At 37.5% G+C, this 23725-nt stretch overlaps 1 protein-coding gene across 21 annotated transcripts in view; it reads right to left on the reverse strand.

The window, feature by feature from the left end:
* Positions 1–22268, reverse strand: part of ABI3BP (ABI family member 3 binding protein) — a 260542-nt gene extending 238274 nt beyond the window's left edge. For 10 of the 21 annotated variants that reach the window (XM_030940179.1, XM_030940164.1, XM_030940144.1 and 7 more), the window contains exon 1: positions 22051–22265. In XM_030940179.1, the coding sequence (XP_030796039.1) occupies positions 22051–22129 (79 nt within the window). In that variant the 5' untranslated portion in view covers positions 22130–22265. Of the gene's footprint in view, positions 1–22050 lie in introns of all 21 variants that reach the window. The other 11 variants (XM_030940197.1, XM_030940157.1, XM_030940160.1 and 8 more) reach the window with 5 other exon arrangements.
* Between the last annotated feature and the right edge of the window lie 1457 nt (positions 22269–23725).

The following is a 23725-nucleotide window of genomic DNA, read 5'->3' on the forward strand; positions in this document are numbered from 1 at the left end:
TTTATGCTTACCACTTGTTCTAGAATTTTCCCCCTCAACTATCAAAAATGCCTTACATAGGATTATATCCTCCAATAGAAATGAAAGCAGCTGGTAAGCACAGAGTTTTATATGTGGTGGGTGTTTAATAGATGTTGATGGAAGTTGGATTTCATTCATCTACGCATCAAGATGTTTTTTGTTCTTTGTCCTAGCAAAACCACAGCTTTTTAAAAGATCAGGATCAGGAACAAGGTCATTAAAAATATATTTTAAAATGGAAATTAAAACAGAAAGGAGGTGTGAGGATTCTTGCCAGTGAAATCAACGTGCACTTTCTCAGCAGAGGAATCACAGAAATGCGGGCTGAGAAGGGTGTGCCTTCCTAAAAAGGGGCAGGGAGAAGGGCAGCTGGGAATGGAATGTCATCCTTCCCTGAAGCACTGGATTCTCACGAGCACATTTCTGCCACCTGGTAATTTCACCTCACTAGCTCCACACATCAGTGTATTTAGAATCTCTTTTATTTCATAAAGCTAGCATTGCCATTAAAATAACATCTGCATTATATTTTAGAAATAAAACTTACACCATAGAAATTAAAGTGAGATATTTATGTGAAAGTGCTTTTTAAATTAAAAAGCAAAATCGAATTTTTATGTGGAAAACACTTCTGTACTGAAAGGGATCTACAAATAAACTAGTGCTAGCAAATATTTATAAAGTACCTTTAATATGTGAAAATTAATCTCTGGGCCAACAAGGGAAGTGATGGATGACCACTTAGTTTAAAAACAGTCCTACAGGCATCTGCAAATGTGCACTAAAACAACCAGGTTCCAACAAGCCCTTCCCCACGATAAAGAAACAATGGAGTTATTATTTTTGCCACTCAAGGCTCTCATCAAGATGTTATCTTCGTTAAGTTAATGCACATTTTTAAAGGTAAATAAGCATTTCCATTAGGTTCTCCAGTTTCTCTAATTTGCTTACGGTGTTTGAGGCCCAGTGAGTGAAGTATTTAAGTATTGAGATTGAATTCATTTTTTTTCCTGAATGTTTTGGATTTCTTAGCCCCTGGCTGAGGAAAACACCCATGCTAAAACAGCAATAACAGCATACCACATCCTTTCACATCAACATGCATGATTTATCCTATGGAACAGAAGAAGCAAATAACAGCCAAGCTTCATTATTTTGCAGATTCCATGTTTGCAAATTTTTCTACTAATTAACATTTGTTTTTAATCCCAAAATTCATACACAAAGCATTTCAGACTTATTTGTGTACATATGAGGAATGGAGAAAAATCTGAGTCACCCAATGTGCCTGTTTCTGGCTAAGGTTGAAGAAGGTGATGCTCTGCCTTCTTGTTTGAGCTCTCAGACTGTAAACAAGTGTCCTTTTCACAGTTGACGTAGCACCACACCTTTCCCATTTTTGTGCTCTTTGTTAGTGACTTCACTGTTTAAGCAGCCCCTAAGTGTAGTGCTGAAGGGCTGTCTAGAGTTTCTGAGCACAAGAAGGCTGTGATGTGTCTTGAGGAGCAAAAACGTGAGTTAGATAAGCTTCATTCAGTCATGAGCCATACGGCTGCTGGCCATGAATTCAATGTTAATGAATCAACAATGTATATTAAGTAATGCATTTTTAAAGAGAAACACACATAAAACAAAGTTATGTACTGATCCATTGATGAAAATGTGATCAGTGGCTCACAGGAATCGAACTCCGTATTTCCCCGTAGAAACAATGGTTTGGCTAATTTGGTGTTTCCAGCAACTTTATAAAACATTACTATTGCAAATAATGAGAATCGACTGTATTATGCTCTATGTTTTTTCAATGAGAAAAATAAGACCCATGGAGGTTAAATTTTTTCTTTCAAGGTCACCCATCCAGTTAGAAGCAGAATAAGGGCCAAAATAGAGGTGTTTTGTTTCCAATCCAGTGATCATTTTTTTTCTGCTTCATTCCTTCTTTCACCAACACCTTCATTATGAATGAAGATAAGGGCTACAATTTCTGCATAACATGAGATGCTCAGATTTAGCTAGCATTTTCTTCCCTAGAGCACTGTCTTTCAAAGCGTTTAAAGCAGGCTTAAATTGACTCTTGAAGCCCCAAATGGCAAAAATTATGTGACAGTTCAATTTAAGTTATAGAATTTTAATGTTTGGCTTATGATGACTCATAATACAAGATACAGTCAGAAAAGGAGACAAGACTAAACTTTTTTGAAAGTTCCCTCTATGCCAGACAAATGTAGCCAATTTCCACATATTATCTCATCTGATAAGACATTAGTATGAGTTTCAGCAAATTAATTTGCCAACTGTTATACCTTTTAGACAAGATGTGGTTTCTAAGAAAATGGATCATGCATTTAAAGAAATATGCCTAACAAGTATGCCTAACGAATAGAGATACGGAGTCAAAACTTATCTGACTCTTTCCTATTAGCAGCTAAAAATAAAAACACAAAATTAAAAAAAACCACAATATCAAGTTCTGGCAAGGATTTGGAGCAACTGAAATCTTCATACCTTGCTATTAAAAAAATGTAGTAGCCACTTAGGAAAAACTGCTTGACATTTCTTATAAACATACACTTAATATATGACAAAAAGCAATCTCACTCCTACATATTTATCCAAGAGAAATAAAAATATATGTTCACACAAAGACCTATGTAAGCAAATGCTTATAGCAGTTTTATGCATATTGGCCCCAAATTAGAAACAACCTTAATGTTCAATTGGTGAGTGAGCAATTTGCTGTATGGCCATATAATGAAATTCTACTCAACCAGTAAAAGGAGCTAACTACTAATACATGCAACAGCATGGATATACTACGAAAGCACTATGCTAAGTGAACAAAAACCAGACAAAAAACGTTAATATACTTCCATTCATAGAACATTCTGAAAAAGGCAAAACTATAGGGATGGAAATCAGATAAGTGGTTGCCAGAGACTAGGAGTAGGGGAAGGGATTGACTACAAGGCACAATGGAATGTTCTAGGGATATGGAAATGCTTTACATCTTGATTAACATTGACAAAATATAAAAATTTATTGGATTGAATAAAGCAATTAGATAGACAAAGGAACTAGAGAAGGTATCCTTTGTGGTGCGTTTAAACCTAGAAAGAGTTTTAAAAGGTATTTGTTGCTTATTACCTGGATTAAGATATAACTACAGAAGAATATTTACTAATTATCTGAAAGTAATGTCAAAATAAGTCACAGTTAGCTTTAGGGTGTGACATGGAATAACAGGTATCCCAAGACATGATGAGCATTCTAGAAAGTGAAACCTGCCCAAGATGCTGTTTAAGATGTTCTCTCTGTAAGAGACAGCAAGTAAGTTGTTTATAAGACAGTCTAGGCAAAAAAAGCTCTCCAGTTTGATAAGAAGTTAGTTATTTTAATATGGTAATCTGAAGATTATTTTATAATTCCATCTATTAATAATAGTATAGGGAATTCTTTCAAGAGAATTTTTATTATTACCTTGTCTTAGAAAAAAGAGAGAGAAGGATATTGCAAAAATAAAAAATGTCTACACTTGGATGTAGATAAAAGCTTTTAATCATTAGAAGATGCCTCCTTGTATTGCCACACTGAAATTCAACTTTAGTAAACAAGATAACAACATTAAACCTCAAGGCAATATACCCCCACTTCTAGTAGGGGAGTCCTAGGGGCAAGTGAGTCACTTTAGAAGGGAGCCCCAGTTGTGATCTAGCTGCCTTGGGGTAGATGGGCTGGAAAGGATGAAGGGGCTCCCCATTTCCAAGGACAGGATGGGAAATGGATTATATAATAGTGGGTCTGTAGTCACAGTTGTGACTCTTCTAGTGGCACCCTCCCTGTTGGGATGATGCTTTTAGACCTGACTCAGTTTTTTCAGCCCTTCACAAACAGCATTAGCTTCAAAAGCCTGAATATGTTGCTTATTTAATTAGGATATTAAATAATTGAGAGTGGATAAAGGAGGGGTAGGAAATGATATGTTTTTACCGCCAAAACAATCCTTCCCTGGCAACTATGGGATGCTCTGGGAAGGTCAAGTCCAGTGTGCCTTGAATCTGAGTGAAAGCAAGAGACCACAGGGGGCCTTGTGGTTCCCCTGAATGATGATACATACTAGCAAAAAAAAAAAAAAAAAAACACCCTGAAATATTAAAAAAAAAAAAAAAGCCTCAGAATCCAGACTGGTATTTGGTCTGGTAAGAGGCACTAATCAGAAGACTCCTTGTCCCCTGTGACCTGTATTATCCAAGCAACCCAAATCTTGACTGGCCAAGGGACTGGCCAACTGGATGGAAACTCCTTACCCAATTTTTATGTTTTGTTATGTGCTTTCTTAATAAGGTCTCAGCAACTGGTGATAAGGGTCTGGGGTTTTTCCTCATAATCATTTTATAAACAATATTTTTGAAGGGAGCAAATGTGTTCAGCTTAAAGCAATAGTGGCATCCATTAATGAAGTAAACTATAGGTAAAATATAGAGTTAACATGTCTTTAATGTTCTGAGAGAGCCCTAGTTTATAAATATGTTGCCTGCTTCTTCAAAAATATATTCATATTTATCATGTATTCTGGTTTGGGATTAGAAAAATTTTCTCACCCTCCACAGATGGTGCATATAAAATATTCCCTACATGAAGCTTTTTCTTTTTTTAATAAAAAACTTATGGAAATGCCATAAAATTTTGCAGGATGGCAGAGAAGGCCCTGTTCAAAGCCTTCCCAATTCTCCTAAGAAAAATAAAACTATTTTTGGAAAGGAATAAAGTCCAGTTCAGCTTTATTTCTTCCTCAGTTTAGCATTTATTACATTGTAGTATCCTGTTTGGTTTGTGTATTCCTCTTGCTAGGATATAAATTCTACCAGGATGGTAACCATTTTTCTTCTTTCTTTATTTATTCTATCATAATGTTAGATGCATAGAAAATGATATTTTAATAAGAGATGAGAAATTTCACAATGCCTACCCTGGAGATATAATTACACGAGAATGCCATGGCATAAGTTTCAAGATGGGGTCTAAGCTAAGGCCAAGGAGATGAAAACTTGGCCTGATCCAAATTTGTTCCAGGAGGCCCATTTTTTTCTTCAGGGGAATTAGAGGATATAGGTCAGCTACAGGGCAGATCTCAGATCTGTCTGTCTTTAAGCTATCTTGGGTACAGATCAACTCTTCTAAATGATAGCAGGACCAGTACAGATCCACACCCTTGGCCTAAGGCCAGTCCTAAGATGGCCTCTGGAATGAAAGACAAGGCCATCTATGAAGGCCTCAGGAGATATGGTCCTTTAGCTGCTCTAAACTACCAAACATTTTCTATGAATTTTTTTAAAAGGATAATTGTTCATGTATTTTTCCAATCACTCTTTAATCAGCATTTATGCTCAGTTTTTCATGGTCCTGGAAAAGGTAATTGATCCCAAAATTCTCTTCCTGTATTTATTTCCAATTTTCTTTTGCTCATAGGCAAAACTACATTTCCAAAGCCATATGCCAACAGATAAGATTATTTATATTTCTCATTCTGTTTTTGTTCCATTTAAATAGTCCTTTAAAATTAAAAAGGTATCACATATGCTCCCTACATTAGTTATCTATTGCTGTATAACAGATTAACCCAAAGCTTAGTGACTTAATCAACAGTAAACATTCATCATCCACACAGTTTCTGTGGATCAGACACTTGGGAGCAGCTCAACTGGGCAGTCCTGGCTCAGAATCTCCCATGAGTTTGCAGTTAAGATATTGGCCAGGATTACCATCATCTGAAGGCTTGACTGGGGCTGGAAGATGTGCTTCCCAGATGGCTCACTCCTATGGCTAGCTAATTTGTGCTGGATATAGGCATGAAGTCTAAGCCCTTCATGGTGTGGACCTCTCCATAGGTCTGCTTGAGGGTTTCAGGACACGTCAGCTGGTTTTCTCCAGACTGGGTGATCCAAGAAAATGAACAAGGTGTAAACTGCAATATCCTTTATGACTTAGCCTCTGAAAGTTACATATTTTCACTTCACTTTTTCCATATTTAATGAGTACACAGCCCAACCTTGATTCAGTGTGCAAGGGGACTATATAAGAGCATGAATGACAGCAGGTGAGAATAATTGAGGGCCACCTTGGATACTACCACACTTAAATTTTTTTGTGCCACATCAAAAGAAATGACATAAAATAAACTGTGTGCTCATGTCTTAGTTACAAAGTATGAGATTTTTCATGGACCATCTCGAGGTCCTCTCTGCATGATCTATGCATATAGTAGTAATTCTTCCAGCCCTTCACTTGACCCATCCTAATTCTTGCTTAGTAAAAGACATCTGTCTCAACAGTTCTTAAGTTTTATCGGCTCTTAGACTTTTTCAAGAAGCTCAATATCTGAAGACCAACACTCCTGAAAATGCACATACCCACAACTGTACTAGTCTGCATACTACTTCAAGGGTTTTATGGCTTCCCTGAGCTTAAGAAAAGAAACTCTAACCTGCAAGCTACACACACAATGTTTTTAGTTGGCTGCCAAGTGTAAATGTCACAGCTAATGCTCAACAATAGGCTGACATCCAATTCTAGCTGAAGGGCTGGCTAACACTCTATGTAAGAAAAAATGACAGAAAACATTCACATGAAGTATCAAATTCATCTTTAGTGTCACAACTGTGTCCTTCTTCATTGACCTAGTAAAGTAAACTGTCCATACTTTATAGTGAGTTTTCCTGAATTTGGGTTACACTTAACACACGCCTCTGGTTAATATTAGGCATTAACTTTAATACATATACACAAGTGGAATGACTCCCGCTAATAACTCATAATGTCACCAAAACCTCTCAGCTGAAGTTTTAAACATTACTCACCACCAAACAAGGTTACATTAAGCAAGTGCTGCCCAGGGCTCCAGCTAGCTATGGTAAAAAAATAGTTTCTAATTATAAAAGGCAGCCAGCAAGTTCATCTCACGAACTAGAGGGTCTCACTCTATCAAGCTAAATTTTTTTCTACAGATATGTATCATATACTCAACAATAGAAAGCACAGATTCTCCAAATTTCTAGAACTAAGGTAGCTAAGTTTGTATTATCCACTTTCTTCAAAGTAGTACCTGAGTGCTTTGTACTGATTATATAAAGAGATCAGCATTATTTCTCAATGCATGGTTAATCTCATGAGAATCATCAGTGATAGTTGTTTATCATGCAGATTACCAGAACAACTGAATCAGAATCTGATGTGAGTATAGTAAGGGTGGGGGGAGTGAAAGTCAAGGAGGTTAGGGGAGGCAGGACTCTGCATACTTAGCAGATTCACTAAGTCAGTGGTTTCCAAAATGTGATCCCAGGACCAGCATTGCTAGTATCATCTGGGAACTTGTGAGAAATGCAAATTCTCCAGACCACCCCACCTCAGATCTACTGAGTCAGAAACTCTGGGGATGGAGCCCAGTGTTCTGAGTTTATCCAGCCCTCTAGGAGATTATGATGCTTGCTGAAGCTGGAGGACCACTGCACTCAGTGATTTTTTGCTTTTCCATGTACTGTGAGTGAGAGTAATTATCTCCAGGTTTGTTAAATAGCCATATTTCAATAAAACAATGTCAAGTCATAAAATTTCTTTTATTTCCATCTAATTATCTTCCACAATCAGGCCTTGTAGATGTAGGATGCAAGTTCATAAATGAAAAAGGGTAGGTGGGAGAGAGATTTTAGATTCAGAGCTAACAAAGAGGTAAATGTTTCTTGCCATGTTTTTAAAAGAAAGAATTACTCTCACAAAATAAGAAAGTCCATGGAAACAGATATCCCTAAAAGGATCTTTACTCTGCTAATGCTTATCCTTTAATGCCTTTTAAATTATTTGATAATTCACAGGAAATTTATTTAGTGTTAACATCTGTGGTCCCTTTGTGGCCTATCAACCTCCAACCATGAAAAGGAATGTTTGAAATGGATGTTTCTGGGACACCACAGAAACCATACAGATGACATCTGAGCCATGGGTTATGACGACTTTGGAAAACACCACAGTAAATACTTGTTGTCTTAATTTTCCGACGTAAGTGAAAACAGATGTTTGCATTGAATGGCCAGTTAAGAACAAGTGTTATATATGCAATTCAGCTGACAAATTTATGGGATTTTTTTTTTTTTTTTTCTAAGACTCAATGCACATTCCTTGTAAACAACTGAGAAAGGCACCTGAAAATATTTGAAAAGGCACTGACATGTTTTCGAAAATTGTGAAAATGGGATTTATTGCCAAGAACATGTGGAGAAGGAATTTTGTCTAACCTGTCCTATGAAGTATTGTTGATTCTCTAAGTAATCCAATGATATTTCTTATTAGTCATTCTGGTAACTCAGTTGTAATATCAATATTTAAAATTTGAGTTGTTCATAAAATGGGATAATGTTCAAAATCACTTGCTTTGCTGAAAGACTGTCTATAAAGAATTTTGCAACTAGGTTGTTACACATTAGAGCAAAACTCTAAACCATGCTACTGCCAATATGTTGATTCATTCAAAAATTCATTGTGTGTCACACCAAATTTAGTCGGTTTGTAGGACTTTATTTCTTATTTGTTTTCGTTTTTTGTTTTTTGGGTTTTTTTGATACAGAGTCTTGCTCTGTCTACCAGGCTGGAGTGCAGTGGTGCGATCTCGGCTCACTGCAAGCTCCGCCTCCCGGGTTCCCGCCATTCTCCCGCCTCAGCATCCCTTGTTTTTTATTTGTATCACAAGATGAACCAGCACAACAATCCAACATGGCATGCGTATGTGCAAACGCATACACACCTGGCTTTGGAAAGCTCACTGAAATACACATTTTTTCCAGTATTCACTATTAATATGGGTTATAATGTAAAAGTCTAAAAGCCAATAGAACATATAAAGTTACCATAGCAGAGATCATGAGGGTCTTCCAAGCACAAGAATTAGAACCTGAGAAGACACGCAAGTGGGAAAGAAGAGGGTTATAAACAAAGAGTGAGAGGAAAATTTGGAAGTCATCCATTGAGTATAGCAAAAACAGCCAGCCAGAGAAATGGAGATCAAAGAAAGAGGTTTATATGTTGAAATGGTATTAAATGCCTGCAACTGTGATCTAGTTGTGAATTACAGGATCACCATTTCCTGGGCACACTTTACACAGAAACTCAGTTTCATGGAAATATTGGTTACAAGAAAAATGAAGAGAAATATGACATTTGAATGAAAGATCCACTGGAAAACAGCAGAATTCTCTGCAAGTTCTTCAAAATATCAAACTCCAACTACAATAGAACAAACATCCAGAATAAACTGAAAACAAGCTTTACAAAAGAACAGTATAATGTCTGACTGCTATTGTGCATATGTTGTTGCCACCCTTCAAGGGACGTAGTGATTTATGTTACAACCAAAGCCATTTAGGAATGCTATGGTGTGAATATACAGTTACGGTCTGTCTAATATGATATACACAGAGCTGATCAAATGAATATAAATGTGTGCTCTTCCAAGATTGGTCATGACAAGATAAATGAACAGGAAGCAATGATATTCTTCAACCAAGTGGAATACTTTGCATGACATAGAAACAACACTTTTGCCTTTAAAAAGATAATAAAGTGTGCATTGTCTTCCAAAGGATAATTCCTGCTGCATCCAAACAGATGAGGAGTCAGCTGTGAGGCAAGGACATAGGCCAAAGTGGTCAGCAGGAGTGGCTGGGGGTGGAAGCCAGGAGAATGCTCTGAAGACTCTCATCATGTTGAGAGAAGGGACAAAAAGGAGGGGCAGAAGAAGGAGGATGAAAGTTTAGGAAAGAGAAGGATTAGGAACGAAAAGAGGGAGTGCAGAAAAAGAGTCACGCAATCAAACTAATCCAGTACCTGCAGACTGACCAGACAGACTGCAGCAGGCATCCAGAAGCAGGCCAAGTCACATGGAATTGCATCCCAAGGATAGGCGGAGAAAAAAATGACCAAGGACCACAACTTGTACTTTCAGATGTTTCACCGTAAAAGACAAACATGCTCTGAGCAGGATCTTCCAAACTTCTTCAGGGAGAGCTGGATGAGGGAACAGCAGTGGGATGCTCATGGCAAGAATTATTTTGAAAATACTCCCAGTGCCCTGGCTCCTCTCTGCAGATCCTGTTTCATGTGTGGATGCCACACCACAGGCTCAGACACTCTGGACTTTGACACCCAGCCAGGGTGTTCTTTCTGCTCAGTATCAGTGTCCAGGCTACTGGAATGTCTAGATCTTTCCATCACTGCCAAGGCAGATGTATTAGTCCATTTTCACACTACTATAAGGAAATACCCAAGACTGGGTAGTTTATAAAGGAAAGAGGTTTAATTGACTCACACTTCTGCATGGTTGGAGGGGCCTCAGGAAACTTAGAATTATGGCAGAAGGGGAAGCAGGTACATCTTACATGGCAGCAGGCAAGAGAGAGAACGTGTGAGAGTGCAGGAAAAACTACCACTTATAAAACCATCATATCTCGTGAGAACTCACTCACTATCGTGAGAACAGCATGGGGGAAATCACCCCCATGATCCAATCACCTCCCACCAGGTTCCACCCTCCACGTGTGGGGATTATGGGGATTACAATTCGAGACAAGATTTGGATGGGAACACAGTGCCAAACTATATCAGCAGGTAAAGAGTTTTAAAAATGTACCTGGTCTTCACATTTGTTTACTTTGGTTAAAAAGTTACTATCAAAAAAATCCATTAATGCCACCTGAATATTACTTGTTAATGAAAGCTAAAAAGAGGACTGATAATTTTATTATTTCCTTTTTTTAGAGGAAAAAACCCTGATGTTCAGAAAGGTGAAGCATTAGGTTGGTGCAAAAGTCATTGAGGTTTTTGCCATTAAAAGCAATGGCAAAAACCACAATGACTTTTGCACCAACCTAATGACTTACTTGGGCTCACGTGTACTCCTGCACTTTACCCACTAACCCATGTTGCTAATTTTCAGTGTTTATCTTTCCAGTTCGTAACAAAACTACAAACTAAGTAAACCTGATATGGCCGAGCATGCCCAGCATCATTTTCCTTTTAATTCTTGTAAAAAGGAATAGTTAGGGAAGAATTCTGTGACAGCAGGATCATTAGGAGAGTTTGGAAAGGATGTGCCTGGAGAAGAATGGAGGGACTGTCTTCCAGGTCATCTGATACCTTACTCTAAACTAACTGGCCAGAATGTCTTAACTTCATCTGGGAAAGTGAAAGGAGAAGAAAATTGTCCTGCATCTCCTGCCGACATAGCTGGAACAGAACTAAATTCCAGAGCTCGCTGCCAGCACGACTTTGGCAGACACTCCAAGCCCCTCCTTGAACGACAGAATCTGCTGCTCTGAGAGAAGCAAGGCCTGTTAGGTCTCGCACACCCACACACACGTGCACAGTGGCCTCTCAGGAGGACCCTTGGGAAACCAGAATGTTTTCTTATCAGCTAACAGAAGGGAAAAATCACAGAATTGTATTTAATGAGAAAGGATGTTTGAAACTCCACCCTGGCATCATGTTGTAAGCAAAGCGCTCCTGTTCAAAGTCTCAGCAAGGTTTCATTCACCACTACTCAGAGAAGAGAGAACTTCCATTACATTAGAGAAACAGTAGAAACAGTAGAATACATTTTAAATATGTTTCAGATTATAAGACATGCTACATGCTGAAAAATTATCCTTAACATAAGATAGAAAAATCAGCTGGAATATATATGTTAATGTGTACAATTAAATAAATTATTTTCAATATAATCTACATAATCTGTACTTTCTGAGTATGGAAATTCATTGCATATTTGCTTAACTCCTATATTTTGTGCTGAAATCATGAGGTGCTTTGTTTTTCTTAACAGATTACATTTGAATTCGTTTTTCTTCTTCCTATGTATATCACTTAAAGCCAATACATGGCAACACAGTGGGATAGCTTAGCTCCTGCAAATGTTGGTTGTTAAATGAGGATAAAGAATTAACACACCAACAGTTTCATGTAAGACTAAATGACTTTTGTGTGGCCAAGTGTTTTTAAATAGAACTGATTTCAAATCCCTTAAATGCAGGAAATGTCTTATTCATCTTTGTAATCCTAATGTGATGATTAAAAAATATTAATTGAATGACAAAATGAATAAATGTAAGTCTGGTCTTAAAAATCACAGTCACAACTTCTCAGATCTGGCTTCTGAGAGTAGCACTTATGTTCTAACACTAAAAACAAATGTTCATCTCAATTTTACACATTTACTTATTTTTTATAGCTTCAGGAGGAACTCTGAAATTTTTTTCAAACAATGTTTTAAAATCCTGGAACAAAGCAGCATAAAAATAAAAATCACTTTTAAATTTGCAGAAATCAAAACTTAAATAGTAGAAAAACATACTAGCAACTTTTAAATTTTACTCTGTACTCATCAAGAAAGATTTATTTATCAAGCACTTATACATGCAAATTATCAAAAATCTCCAAATTAGTAGTTCTTAACCCTGGTCATATTAGTATCACCTGAGGAATTAAAATAAATATCCCACCCTAGACAAATTTAAAATAAATTTGATGAGGAGGCAGAGCATTACTGATATTTTTGAAAACTTTAGTATTCTCATGTGCATCCAGGATTAAATATATTGGGCTATAGCCTGTATTGGGATATATGTTACAGTATTTATAGTCACGGGTAAACTTATTAAATGAAGAAAATATTGAATTGCTATGTCATAGGTGAGATGTGAATTAGGCCTCAATTTTCTCTAAAATTAATTTCTTGTGTGACCAGAAGATGCTTGAAGTGGGTGAATTTGCCCTGGTTTTCTAATGGGTGGGCTTTCTAAGTATGATCTTTGACTGGAGAATGACAACAAATCTTCTATGAAAATGTCACATCTTCTAGCTCCTTCTTCAGAATTCCACAGGAAGGAACTTTAACTGACTTCATAGCGTGTGTACTGAGAGGACCTTAAACCTCAGAGCAGCTCTAAGGCTTCTAAATGTTCATCAAAATCACTGTAAATATATGTCAAGGCTTTAGTAGGTGAGGGAAACCTACAACCTACAACACACTCCAACAATCTTGCTGTGGAAGGCTCTCGGTGGGAAACCCAAGCTAATATTATATGGAGTAGAATAAGTACTGATTTAGTCTTGCTGTCCACAGAAGTTTGCCAAAGTGGTCTGAGACCTTGAAGCCAGCCTTTCCTGCCGTGTGCCTCCTGAGCTTTTGAGGCCTTCCCAACACAAGAGAAGACTGTAGGCTAGAGAAGAGACCCACAGGGTATCTAGTATTAAACATTCTATGAGATTCCGAGTGTCATGGTTAGAATATTTTCTGTGTACAACCTAAATTTTGTTTCCCGAGAGCATATGGAAGAATTGTTTTATTAACACTGAACAGGATCTGAGAGAAACTCCTTTGGTCTTTCTAGTTGCTTCCATCATATCCACTGATAAAAGTGTATTTTCTTTCTCTACACACAAGTTTAATTAGATCTACAGTAACTTTCATTTACTCTAAAACCCACTCCACTGAAGTTTCAGAAAAGCACTTTTTTTTTTTTTTTTGGAGACAGAATCTCGCTCTGTCGCCCAGGTTGGAGTGCAGTGGCACGATCTCGGCTCACTGCAACCTCCACTTCCCAGGTTCAAGCAATTCTCCTGCCTCAGCCTCCCAAGTAGCAGGGACTACAGGCATGTGCCACCATGCCTGGCTAATTTTTTGTATTTTTAGTAGAGACGGGGTTTCATTGTGTTAGCCAGGATGGTCTCCATCTCCTGACCTCATGATCTGCCCGCCTCAGCCTCCCAAAGTGCTGGGATTACAGGCATGAGCCACCGCACCCAGCCAGAAAAGCACATTTTTTATCATGGTATCATCAAGTTCATAGGTGTTAATTACTTAATATGTTAATTTTTTTCTTATTTTTTTTTTTTTTTTCTTTTCCTTTAAGAGATGGTGGCAGGGATAAAAGCATTTTTTCTGTTTTGGAGGAATTCTGTGTGCCTCTCTGCACGATATCAACCACACTTGATGGACCACAGAGGAAACCAGCAAAGGAACCTAGGCATTGACTGGGCTCCTGTATACAGAAAACAAGGTCCACATCAGGTACTGAATATATACTTTGTACTCTTAAGATATTTATCTCAATTCTCAGAGATTTCTTATAATTAACTTCAACCATTGAGGGAGACAAATTAGCAGTTTGCCAATGTTGGCATCTGCCACAAAATGCTTAATTCTGTAGGAAGTTGAGGGAGTTTTAATGCTTAAACCAGTATATTCTCTGGAGTTAGATTTCCCATGTTCATAGTTTCACTATATCACTTGCTACCAGCCACTGAGCTCTTTGTGGTGGACAGACTTTTACGTAACCTAAGGTGTACAATCAACTTGTGTGGTAAACCTGTGAGTTACTTCTAACCAATAGAATATGGCAGAAGTGATGGGTTGTGGCTTCTGTGATTAGGCTACATAAGGTTGTGACCTCCATCTTACCTGCAGACTCTTCTGGGTGTGTACATTTTGATGAAGCAAGTGGCCTAATAGAAAGGCTTATGTGACAAAGACCTGCAGCAACCTCAGGCCAATAGTCAGTGAGAAAATGAGGCCCTTCAACCAATGATCCTCAAGGAATTGAATTCTCCTAACAACCATGTGATCTCAGAAGTGAATCCTTCCCCATACAAACCTTCAGATGAGACCTCACCTCTGGCCAGTACCTTCACTGTTGCCTTGTGAGACATCTTGAATGAAAGGACAGTCTGCCCAGCTAAACCAGGCTCAGACTCCTAACTCATAGCGACTGTGAAATAATAAATGCATGTTATTTTAAGCTGATAATTTTGTGGACATTTGTTATAAGAAAAAGATAACTAACAGACTCTTTTTTTTTTGAGATGGAGTCTTGCTCTGTTGCCCAGGTTGGAGTGCAGTGGCACAATCTCAGCTTACTGCAACCTCCACCTCCTGGGTTCAAGCAATTCTCATGCCTCAGCCTTCTGAGTAGCTGGGATTACAGATACCTGCCACTACACCTGGTTAATTTTTGTATTTTTAATGGAGATGGGGTTTCACCATGTTGACTAGGCTGGTCTTGAACTCTTGATCTCAAGTAATCTGCCCACCTCAGCCTGCCAAAGTGCTGGGATTATGCTAATATACTCTTTAATTTCTTATCTGTGAAATGGAGATAATAATATATATTTCACATGTTTATAAACACTTAGCATTAAATATCATGCCTGATACATAGTAATATGCTTATCATCTTTTTAAATGTTATTTTAATAGAATATATATATATCAATTATTGTTTTTCTATATTATGTTTAGCATGTTCCTTCTTTAGCTGATACTATTTATTTTTACTTTTTGGGGGTCATTTTAACAAATATGTTTTAATTTGACTATTTAGCAATCTCTCTAGGTCACTAGATAATCTAGATAATCACATTAGAGTGTCCTATTTATTAATTTTATGTTTATTCTGAGATCAATTTCATTAAATTCACCTATTTACTTTCAATATTCTCTTGTTTATACCTACTGTTATAAATTGTAATCAGGGAACAGCAAAAGGGAAATTTTTTCTGAGGGTGGTGATCCAGATAGAGTGATTAGTCCCATCTCCTGAATGGCATTCCCTTCATTAAACACCTCACTTATGTCTTTAAAAAACCTTCTCTAAACTCACATTAACCTATAACATTTTAACTGTCTTTGTTATAATATTGTATTGATAAATTCTTCTATTTTCAAGTGTTCCCCTGTGTCCCTTCTCTTTCTTGAAGGGAGACAGGGCAAGATACTAAAAATTCTTAACAGTATCTTATAGACCGATATAGCAGTCTATAAAACTAAACTAGTGAATGTATAATTAACACAAGAAAACTTTGTTTATTTAAACCTTGGGTTCTAAATGTAGCATCAGAACAAATTATATTTGGTCAATTTTTGCCTTTGTAATGTAAGGTTCTTCTATAGCAGGGGCTGTACCTCATTGAGTTTACCTAGTAGATGCTTAATAATCTATGCTTGATGTGTTGACCATTGATTATTAAGGATTATTAACAGTTGATTAAAGATTATTGTGGAAATTTTTTATGCAGCCACAGAAGGCTAACATACTCTTTAAGCTTATTTCTTCATCTGTGAAATGGAGATAATAATAATATATTTCACAAATGTGAGGATAAAATGAGATAATTTACATAAACACAGCATTAAATACCATTGATATGAAACATGATGATTATTATCATACTTTTAAGAATTATTAAGGACTACTGATAATCTTTAATGATTGATAGACAAACACATCAATAAAACTATCAAGAAACTTTAGAGCTGTAAAAGATGCTAAAGTAATTTTCTTGCTTCGTGGTTTTTAAACTTCTTTTTAGCAGCAGAACCATTTTTTTTTCTAATGTACTGTTTAATACAGTCCCAGCAATACATAAATATATATTACTCAAATAAAAGCAGAACCACACCAAGTAGGCTTTGCATTCCTCACCAGTATCCTATGTTCCATAACTTAAGATGGAAGGGATCCTCTGCAGCCTCCCATAAGCATCAACCACCCCTTGGAGAAATGGGCTGAGCTGTTGGAGTGACACATTCTTGTTTTGTCAAAGTGAGGTTGGAAGGGCTCCCTGGAGAGCCAGCTGCCAGGTGAGCAGCTGGAAAGTTGACAGAGCAAGATGTAAGAGCCTTCCTCTCCAAAGACAACATTTTATTTCCTCTTTGTAATCAATCATGAGGAGTCAGGCCAGATAGAGACAAGGAGAGCACAGTTATATCTTGTATGGTTTTTTTCAGTCTAGGCTTCCCTCTCAGTACTTTAACACTCACTGAGCTTTGGCCCCTGGGGTTGCCTGGGCTCTGGGCCAGCAGCTACCTTTGTTGAGAAAGCCCCTCACCTCTCAGCAATCCTTCTCCTTGTCCCAACTTGTGTTTGTACTCTAGACCTCTATTTGGGTTTCTTATTCTCTCATAATTCTTCATACCTCTCATCCAGATTGGATCCTTTTCATTCTCAAAATGCTTTGTGCTTCACCGACATTGAAGGATGACCCTTCTCTACTGTAATTATCCCTTTCCACACCAGTCCCTTTTCTCCTCCACAAGCTGGTCAGCTCCCTGAAGACAAGTACCAAGCTTTGTCTCCCCAGCCCCAGTGCTCTGTGTATACATCCAATATAATTTGCTACTTGAACAAATTAATGTACCTTCACATAGAGCAGGGAACTAATACTGCATCAAAATTAAAGGTATAGTCTTTTGCCACTTTCTGGCTGTATTACTTGGAGTAAATTACTTAAACGCTCTGAGGCACAATTTTATGCTCTGTAAAATGGGAATAATATATTTACCTGCTTCATAGGTACTATAGTCTGAATGTGTTCTCTCCAAAATTCAGGTGTTGCCAGTGCGATAGTATTAGGAGCTGAGGCCTTTAAGAGGCAGTTAGGCCATGAGGACTCCTTCCCTGTGAATGGGATTGGGTGCCCTTACAAAAAGGCTTATGGAGGAAGTTTATCCGTCTCTTGCCTTTCTGCCTTCCACCATGTGAGGATGCAGCAAGAAGGCCCTCACCAGATGTCAGCACCTTGATCTTGGACTTCCCAGCTTCCAGAATTGTGAAAAATAAACTTCTGTTCTTTGCAAATTACCTAGTCTCAGGTATTTTGTCATAGAAGTATGAGACAGACAAAGACAATGGAGGAGCTTCAATAATTTAATTAGGTTTTCCACATTAAAATATGAAGCACTAAATTACCATACGCAGGATATACTCAAAGAATGTTATCTGTGATAATAGTAATGGTAATAGTTATTAACAGCTATGGCAGTTACTGTTACGATTATCATCTGCTCTGTGTTTTGTTCCTAAAGTCAGATATTTCTACTCTGTTAGGTAAGAACCCAAAGCAAAGAGCCAGCTACCTCTTCCCTGTATCACATCCCAAGAGTCACACGCAAGATCCCCATGCCCTCTGGTCATCTGATTACACTTGTATCTTGGAGGTTCCTCTGTGGTTTTTCTCACACTTGCTTAAAAATAATAACCTTTGCCTTCGGGCTAACTATAATCGTCTGTATACTGGAGTTTCCACGCAGAGGTGTGTCAAGGGCCTGCTCTCCTACTATAAGATTTTGTTGTCTCCTTTCATTACATATTGTTCTCACTGGTTTTTATTTTAGCCTGTTTGCCAGGAAAAGAAAAAAGGTCAGTGGTGCCAAGAATAAAGATTCTGAGAGGTAGCTGGAGCACAGGGGCTTCCAAAGGTATAAAACAACGTGAGAATTCTTCTCTAGTATGGTCTAATTCACCTCCTGAAAAACAAGTTTAACAGGCGCTCACCTGGAGGGTCTATGACATCTTACAAATCCCCATGGAAAAGCTGATCTTAAAGCAAAGGTGCAGCTTTCCACAGGGTAATGTTGGCCATATGGGCAGACAGTGGTCAGACTTAGAATGCAGTAGAAGCCTTCCCTTGTTGCCACGTAGAACAACACTGCAGCCCTTTACCCCATCTTTCTGCCAAGATCACACCACCTCATTTCCTACCTTACAAGAGATTTGTCTTACATTTTGAATACAAGATCATGTGTTATTCAGTGTGCATGTTTTTCAACATTGATCCCCTTTTCTATGACCCAATAAGGATTTATTTAAAATCTGTTATGTGCCAGACTTGTGTCTCTTACCTCATTTGATCCTAAAATACTATGAGATAGTTATCATTAGTCCCATTTTACAAATGAGAAAACCGAGGCTAACAAAAATAAATAATTTGCCAAAACTATAGTAATTTCATGGTGGGGAAGAGAAAAGGTCCATTAATAATAGTCTCCAAGCTTTTAAAAAGTAAGCAAAAATCTTTTAATAACTTACTTTTTAGAAGAAAGTATGTGGCTAGGTACATACTTTAGAAGAAAGTATGTGCAAACAGGCACTCCACATATAACAACTGACTTCTTATAAATAACCATATATATACATCATATGTACATAAAAATGTAGATATGTTCTTAGAAAAAAATGTTAAAAAATAAAGTAATGTTTAAGAAATGTAAAAGAAAGTCTTTTATTCAAGGAATAGGTAGCATTCACATGTACACCACAGAATGTCATTCCTAAGGTTGGGGTCAGGGAACTTGCCTATCTGGCAGGAGGCAGGTTAGAATATGGATTTTGAATGAGAAGCTAGGTATCAAGTCCTGGCTCCACCATTAACATGGCAAAGTTACTAAATCTGCCCTGCTTTGAGGTATCTTCATTTGTAAAATAAATGGTTATATTAGGTCAGTGGTTTCCAAATATTGGCCTGTGATAAATTTTTCATTAGTCTGTGGGAGAATGAGAAAAATAACAATGGACTTATTTATGAAATTAAATTTATTTGTTTTATAAAACTGTTAAAATGGTTTACTTTTATAAACACTAGGCATTCTCTCCTGTCCCCTTTGAGCATCCTCACATAGCAAAATTCAAGTATGCTCTCTATAACAGAACCCTGGTGTTAAAAGATTTGTGTATTTTTGTTGGTCCATAAATCCAAAGGTCTGGGAATCCCTAGACTAAGTGATCATGAATGTCTTTTCTAGTTCCAGAATTCTAACCACTTCTTTTTTCTTTTTTTTTTTTTTTTTGAGACGGAGTCTTGCTCTGTCGCCCAGGCTGGAGTGCAGTGGCCGGATCTCAGCTCACTGCAAGCTCCGCCTCCCGGGTTTACGCCATTCTCCTGCCTCAGCCTCCCGAGTAGCTGGGACTACAGGCGCCCGCCACCTCGCCCGGCTAGTTTCTTTTTGTATTTTTTAGTAGAGACGGGGTTTCACCGTGTTAGCCAGGATGGTCTCGATCTCCTGACCTCGTAATCCGCCCGTCTCGGCCTCCCTAAGTGCTGGGATTACAGGCTTGAGCCACCGTGCCCGGCCAGAATTCTAACCACTTCTTAAGTCACAAATAGTATTTAACCAACTCTAAAGTAGAAGAAAGAATAAAAGTAAAACTTTTACTCCTTTTTCTTCTTTTTAAACTCTACGTTTCCCCAAACATATCTTGTGACACACAAACCCCTGTTAAGATATTATAGATCTCTATGGAAAAGAGGATTCTTAGTCAAATGAGTGTAAGAAACAAAAAGTTGTATTTTCTTTACTGAGAACGTGCAAACTGCTAACACTTACTGTGATTCCCCCTCATAAAGACTCCCCAAGTTATTGACAGGAATCAGCTGCCTTTTCACCCTCACCCCAAACTCTACCCATTGTAGGACAAAGAGTGCCCCTCTGCCTGGAGCACAGTTTGAAAAAGATGACTTCAGCTAAAACATCCTCAATCACTTTCCAATAAAGAAAAAACATAGTATTAAAAACAAGATTTGCCATTTCTTTTATAATTATTATAATTTGATGTTTTTTCCCAAAGTACCAAAACTACAAATATTTTTAAAATAAACAACAAAAGTTTTGTGGCCATTTTTTACAAGTATTTTTTTTTCTTTACAATTATAAATAAAGAAAAATTATATCAAGAGATTTGTATCTAGTGATTGCAACATGATAATTAAAGCACTGGGATTTTGCGGAAGTTTGCAGTAACAAAGTTGTGGTTATATCATCCCTATGCAATGAATAAAAAGTAAAATAAAAGCCATCTGTAGGTATTAAACCTGAGAAAACCCCCAGATTCTTCTCAAATGATATGTCACTGTTAAATATTCCTTGAGTAGGTCCAATTAACTCTGCATGCTTGTGGCTCATAATTGATTTATTTAAATCCCAGTTTTACTGTGATCAAGGAGCAAAACTCTTGGTAGAAAAAGATCTAAGAGTGTTTGTTTTTTATTTTTCTTTAATTATTTGATCGGAGTTGAGAAAGTTTACTTAGTCTTTTTTATTGCTGTTCACATCCTCATGTGAACTATCAACTAACCAACCGCTTCAGCCTTCACGTACTAGATTCAAGTTTCACTTTACCCACCGAGGAAAGAACAGTTTTCACTTGGGACAGGATGATCCTGGAGCACACTACCCAGGGAGAGGACCTGGGGATCATCTTTTGGATATTCTGACACTAACAACCTTTTTTTTCTGACTTTAGGCATACCAGGTTCTTGACAAGCCTGCAGCTCTGCGTTACCTCTGATGTTTTCCATCATGACTGTATGGTAAATTCCAGCCTGTTTTTCATAATCCTGCTGACTACAGCAGTCTGCAACCATAAAAAGCCTTCACAGAGCTAGAATTGGCTTATAGACGTGCCTCTGCAGAGAAACAAAAGTACATGCAACATTTATGTTCAGAGACAGGAGAGGCAAAAGCCTCTTGTTTTGGTTCTGATGGGCTCAAAGGGTTGTTTTTAGGGTCAAAATTTAGAAATTTTAATTTTCTTCTGATAACATTTGTAAACAAAATACCAACACTAAAATGAGAACAACTTAGCCAGGAAAAGGGGGAGTGTCCTGTCCAACAGATCAAGCCCTCTTCCAAACTCCACTGGAGGGACGTGTCTACACATTAGCACATGACCGGACTTTGGTCTGACCTCCCTAGGCTCCCTCAGCCTCCTAGTCAGGTATGTTTGAGGTTCACATCAAAGATTCAAGGTTTCAGAATTAGCTTCTTTTGAATCTTAAGCTACTACTGATTCAGTCTCTGGGGAGGAGGATAAAAACACCAAACAACTCTTTTTAACAGACTGTAATATCCATTTACATAATATGATTCAATATACAAGTAGTATAGTTTGAAAGCATACCGTTCAAGCTCTGATGAACAACTGCTCAATGTAATAAGTTTGTTTTCATTTTTGCAATAAAGAGCTGTAATTGAAAAGTAAAGAACAGGAGGGGAAAGTAAAAGTTTAAGCGACCCCTTCAAACATTTGAACTTTGACTCTCTGCAGAATAACTCTATTCCCCCCATATGGTAAAGCAGATCATATTTAAAATCAACATTTAAAAACGTCTATATCTTAATATTATTTTTAAAACATAAAACATCAGGCTACTTGCCTTTGGGCAATTTCTGTGCATTTCCCAGGGCTAGTGTAATACTTCCACAGAGAAGTAGACACCCCAAGCTGGAGAGCATGTTGCATTTGCCACCTCGCAAGGGGAATGATGCTGGTGGGTGCCTCGCAACCCTGGAGCTGCATTTAAGTGGACTGTCTCCCAGTGACAGAGGCGGGCGGCTGCATTTAGCTGTGCCGTGGGCTTACTCACGGGGGGCGGAGACAAGATGACATCACACCCTTTCCCACACACACCAAAAAAAAAAAAAAAAAAAGCACAACAGCAAAAACATATCATCACATTTCTTTCTTTCTGCTAAGTTGTAACTGTGTCTCTTCCCTCTGAGATATAAAAATTGAAATTATGGCAGATCTGTATTTGTGAAAGAAGAAGTATTTTGGCAGTTTTGAAATGTTGGTAAACTATTTTAAAGAATCCGGAAATAATATATTAAAAACTATCAAAATGCTAAAAATATAAAATAAAACCTTATTAAGAAGGAAACTGTTTTTAATTATCCAGTAAACCAACCCAATTCTTTTCAATGGGTGTAAACTCATAAAAATATATTTTGAGTCATTCTGTAGTTCCTATATTACGAGAAACATTTAAGAGTAAGTCTATGGCTACAAAGCTATACATTATGTATAATACATGTATGTATACACATATAGTCTACAGATGTAGATGTAGAGACATAGAGAGAGCACTATTACTATGTGAGCCTCAACTATGGACTGAGTTCTGTAATCGAGTCTTTACCTACTTTATTGTATTTTAATCTTCTCAGTGCCTCTGCAGGAGATATGGCATTATCCCCATTTTGCCATTAAGAAAAACTGAGGAACAAAGGTTAAGTGTCCTGACAATGCTAGTATATTCTACTGCTTAATAATGGATGCCACTTACTAATGAATTGTCCTCGAGCAAACTTCTCTATATAATCAATATGGATGATATTTAAATGCTTGCTCCATGTTAGGCACCGATTGAATCAGTTTACACATATTAAGACATTTATTCCTCAGAACTATCTATGAGGCAGGCATTGTCATCACCCCCATTTTACAGATAGATAAACTGGGCACAGAGAGGTCAAGTGCAAGTCCAAGGTCACAGTGCTGGCATTTTTAAGCAGGCCATTTAACTACAGGGCTTCCAGTCTTAACTACTACATCTTAATTCTAAAATAAACATGACAGTACCAATTTCATAAGTTTGCTAGCAGTTTTTCAAAAGTAGTTGCCATAGAGCCTGACATACAGGAAGCATTTACTAAATGGCAGTCACTGGAAACAATAATAATGAAAATGATAAACCCCCAATGAAGTAGAACTATAATTCTAACCTGGGCATATTTACCTCTGAAGTCCACATGGGTAACCTTTCTCCTTACATCACTTTGGTCAAAATATATAGACACATGGGTGGAATGGCTGGGTTACTGAAGTACTTTAAACTTTCTTGGTATATTTATACTGACTCTTTGAAAATCGCTTACCTCTTTGGAGTGCTGTAGCTGAACAAAAAACAGTAAGAGAAAAATTAAATAACACTGGTCAAATGAAATTCTAGTTAGAAAACTTACCAAAAAGAAAAAAAGAAAAGTTGAAGAGACAGCCCCATCTTCCAAATAAAGTGTGAGAAGGCACCTTGTTAAAGTCATTTAGAGCTG

Source organism: Rhinopithecus roxellana, chromosome 1 (genome assembly GCF_007565055.1).
Source record: "Rhinopithecus roxellana isolate Shanxi Qingling chromosome 1, ASM756505v1, whole genome shotgun sequence".
Lineage (NCBI taxonomy): Eukaryota > Metazoa > Chordata > Mammalia > Primates > Cercopithecidae > Rhinopithecus > Rhinopithecus roxellana.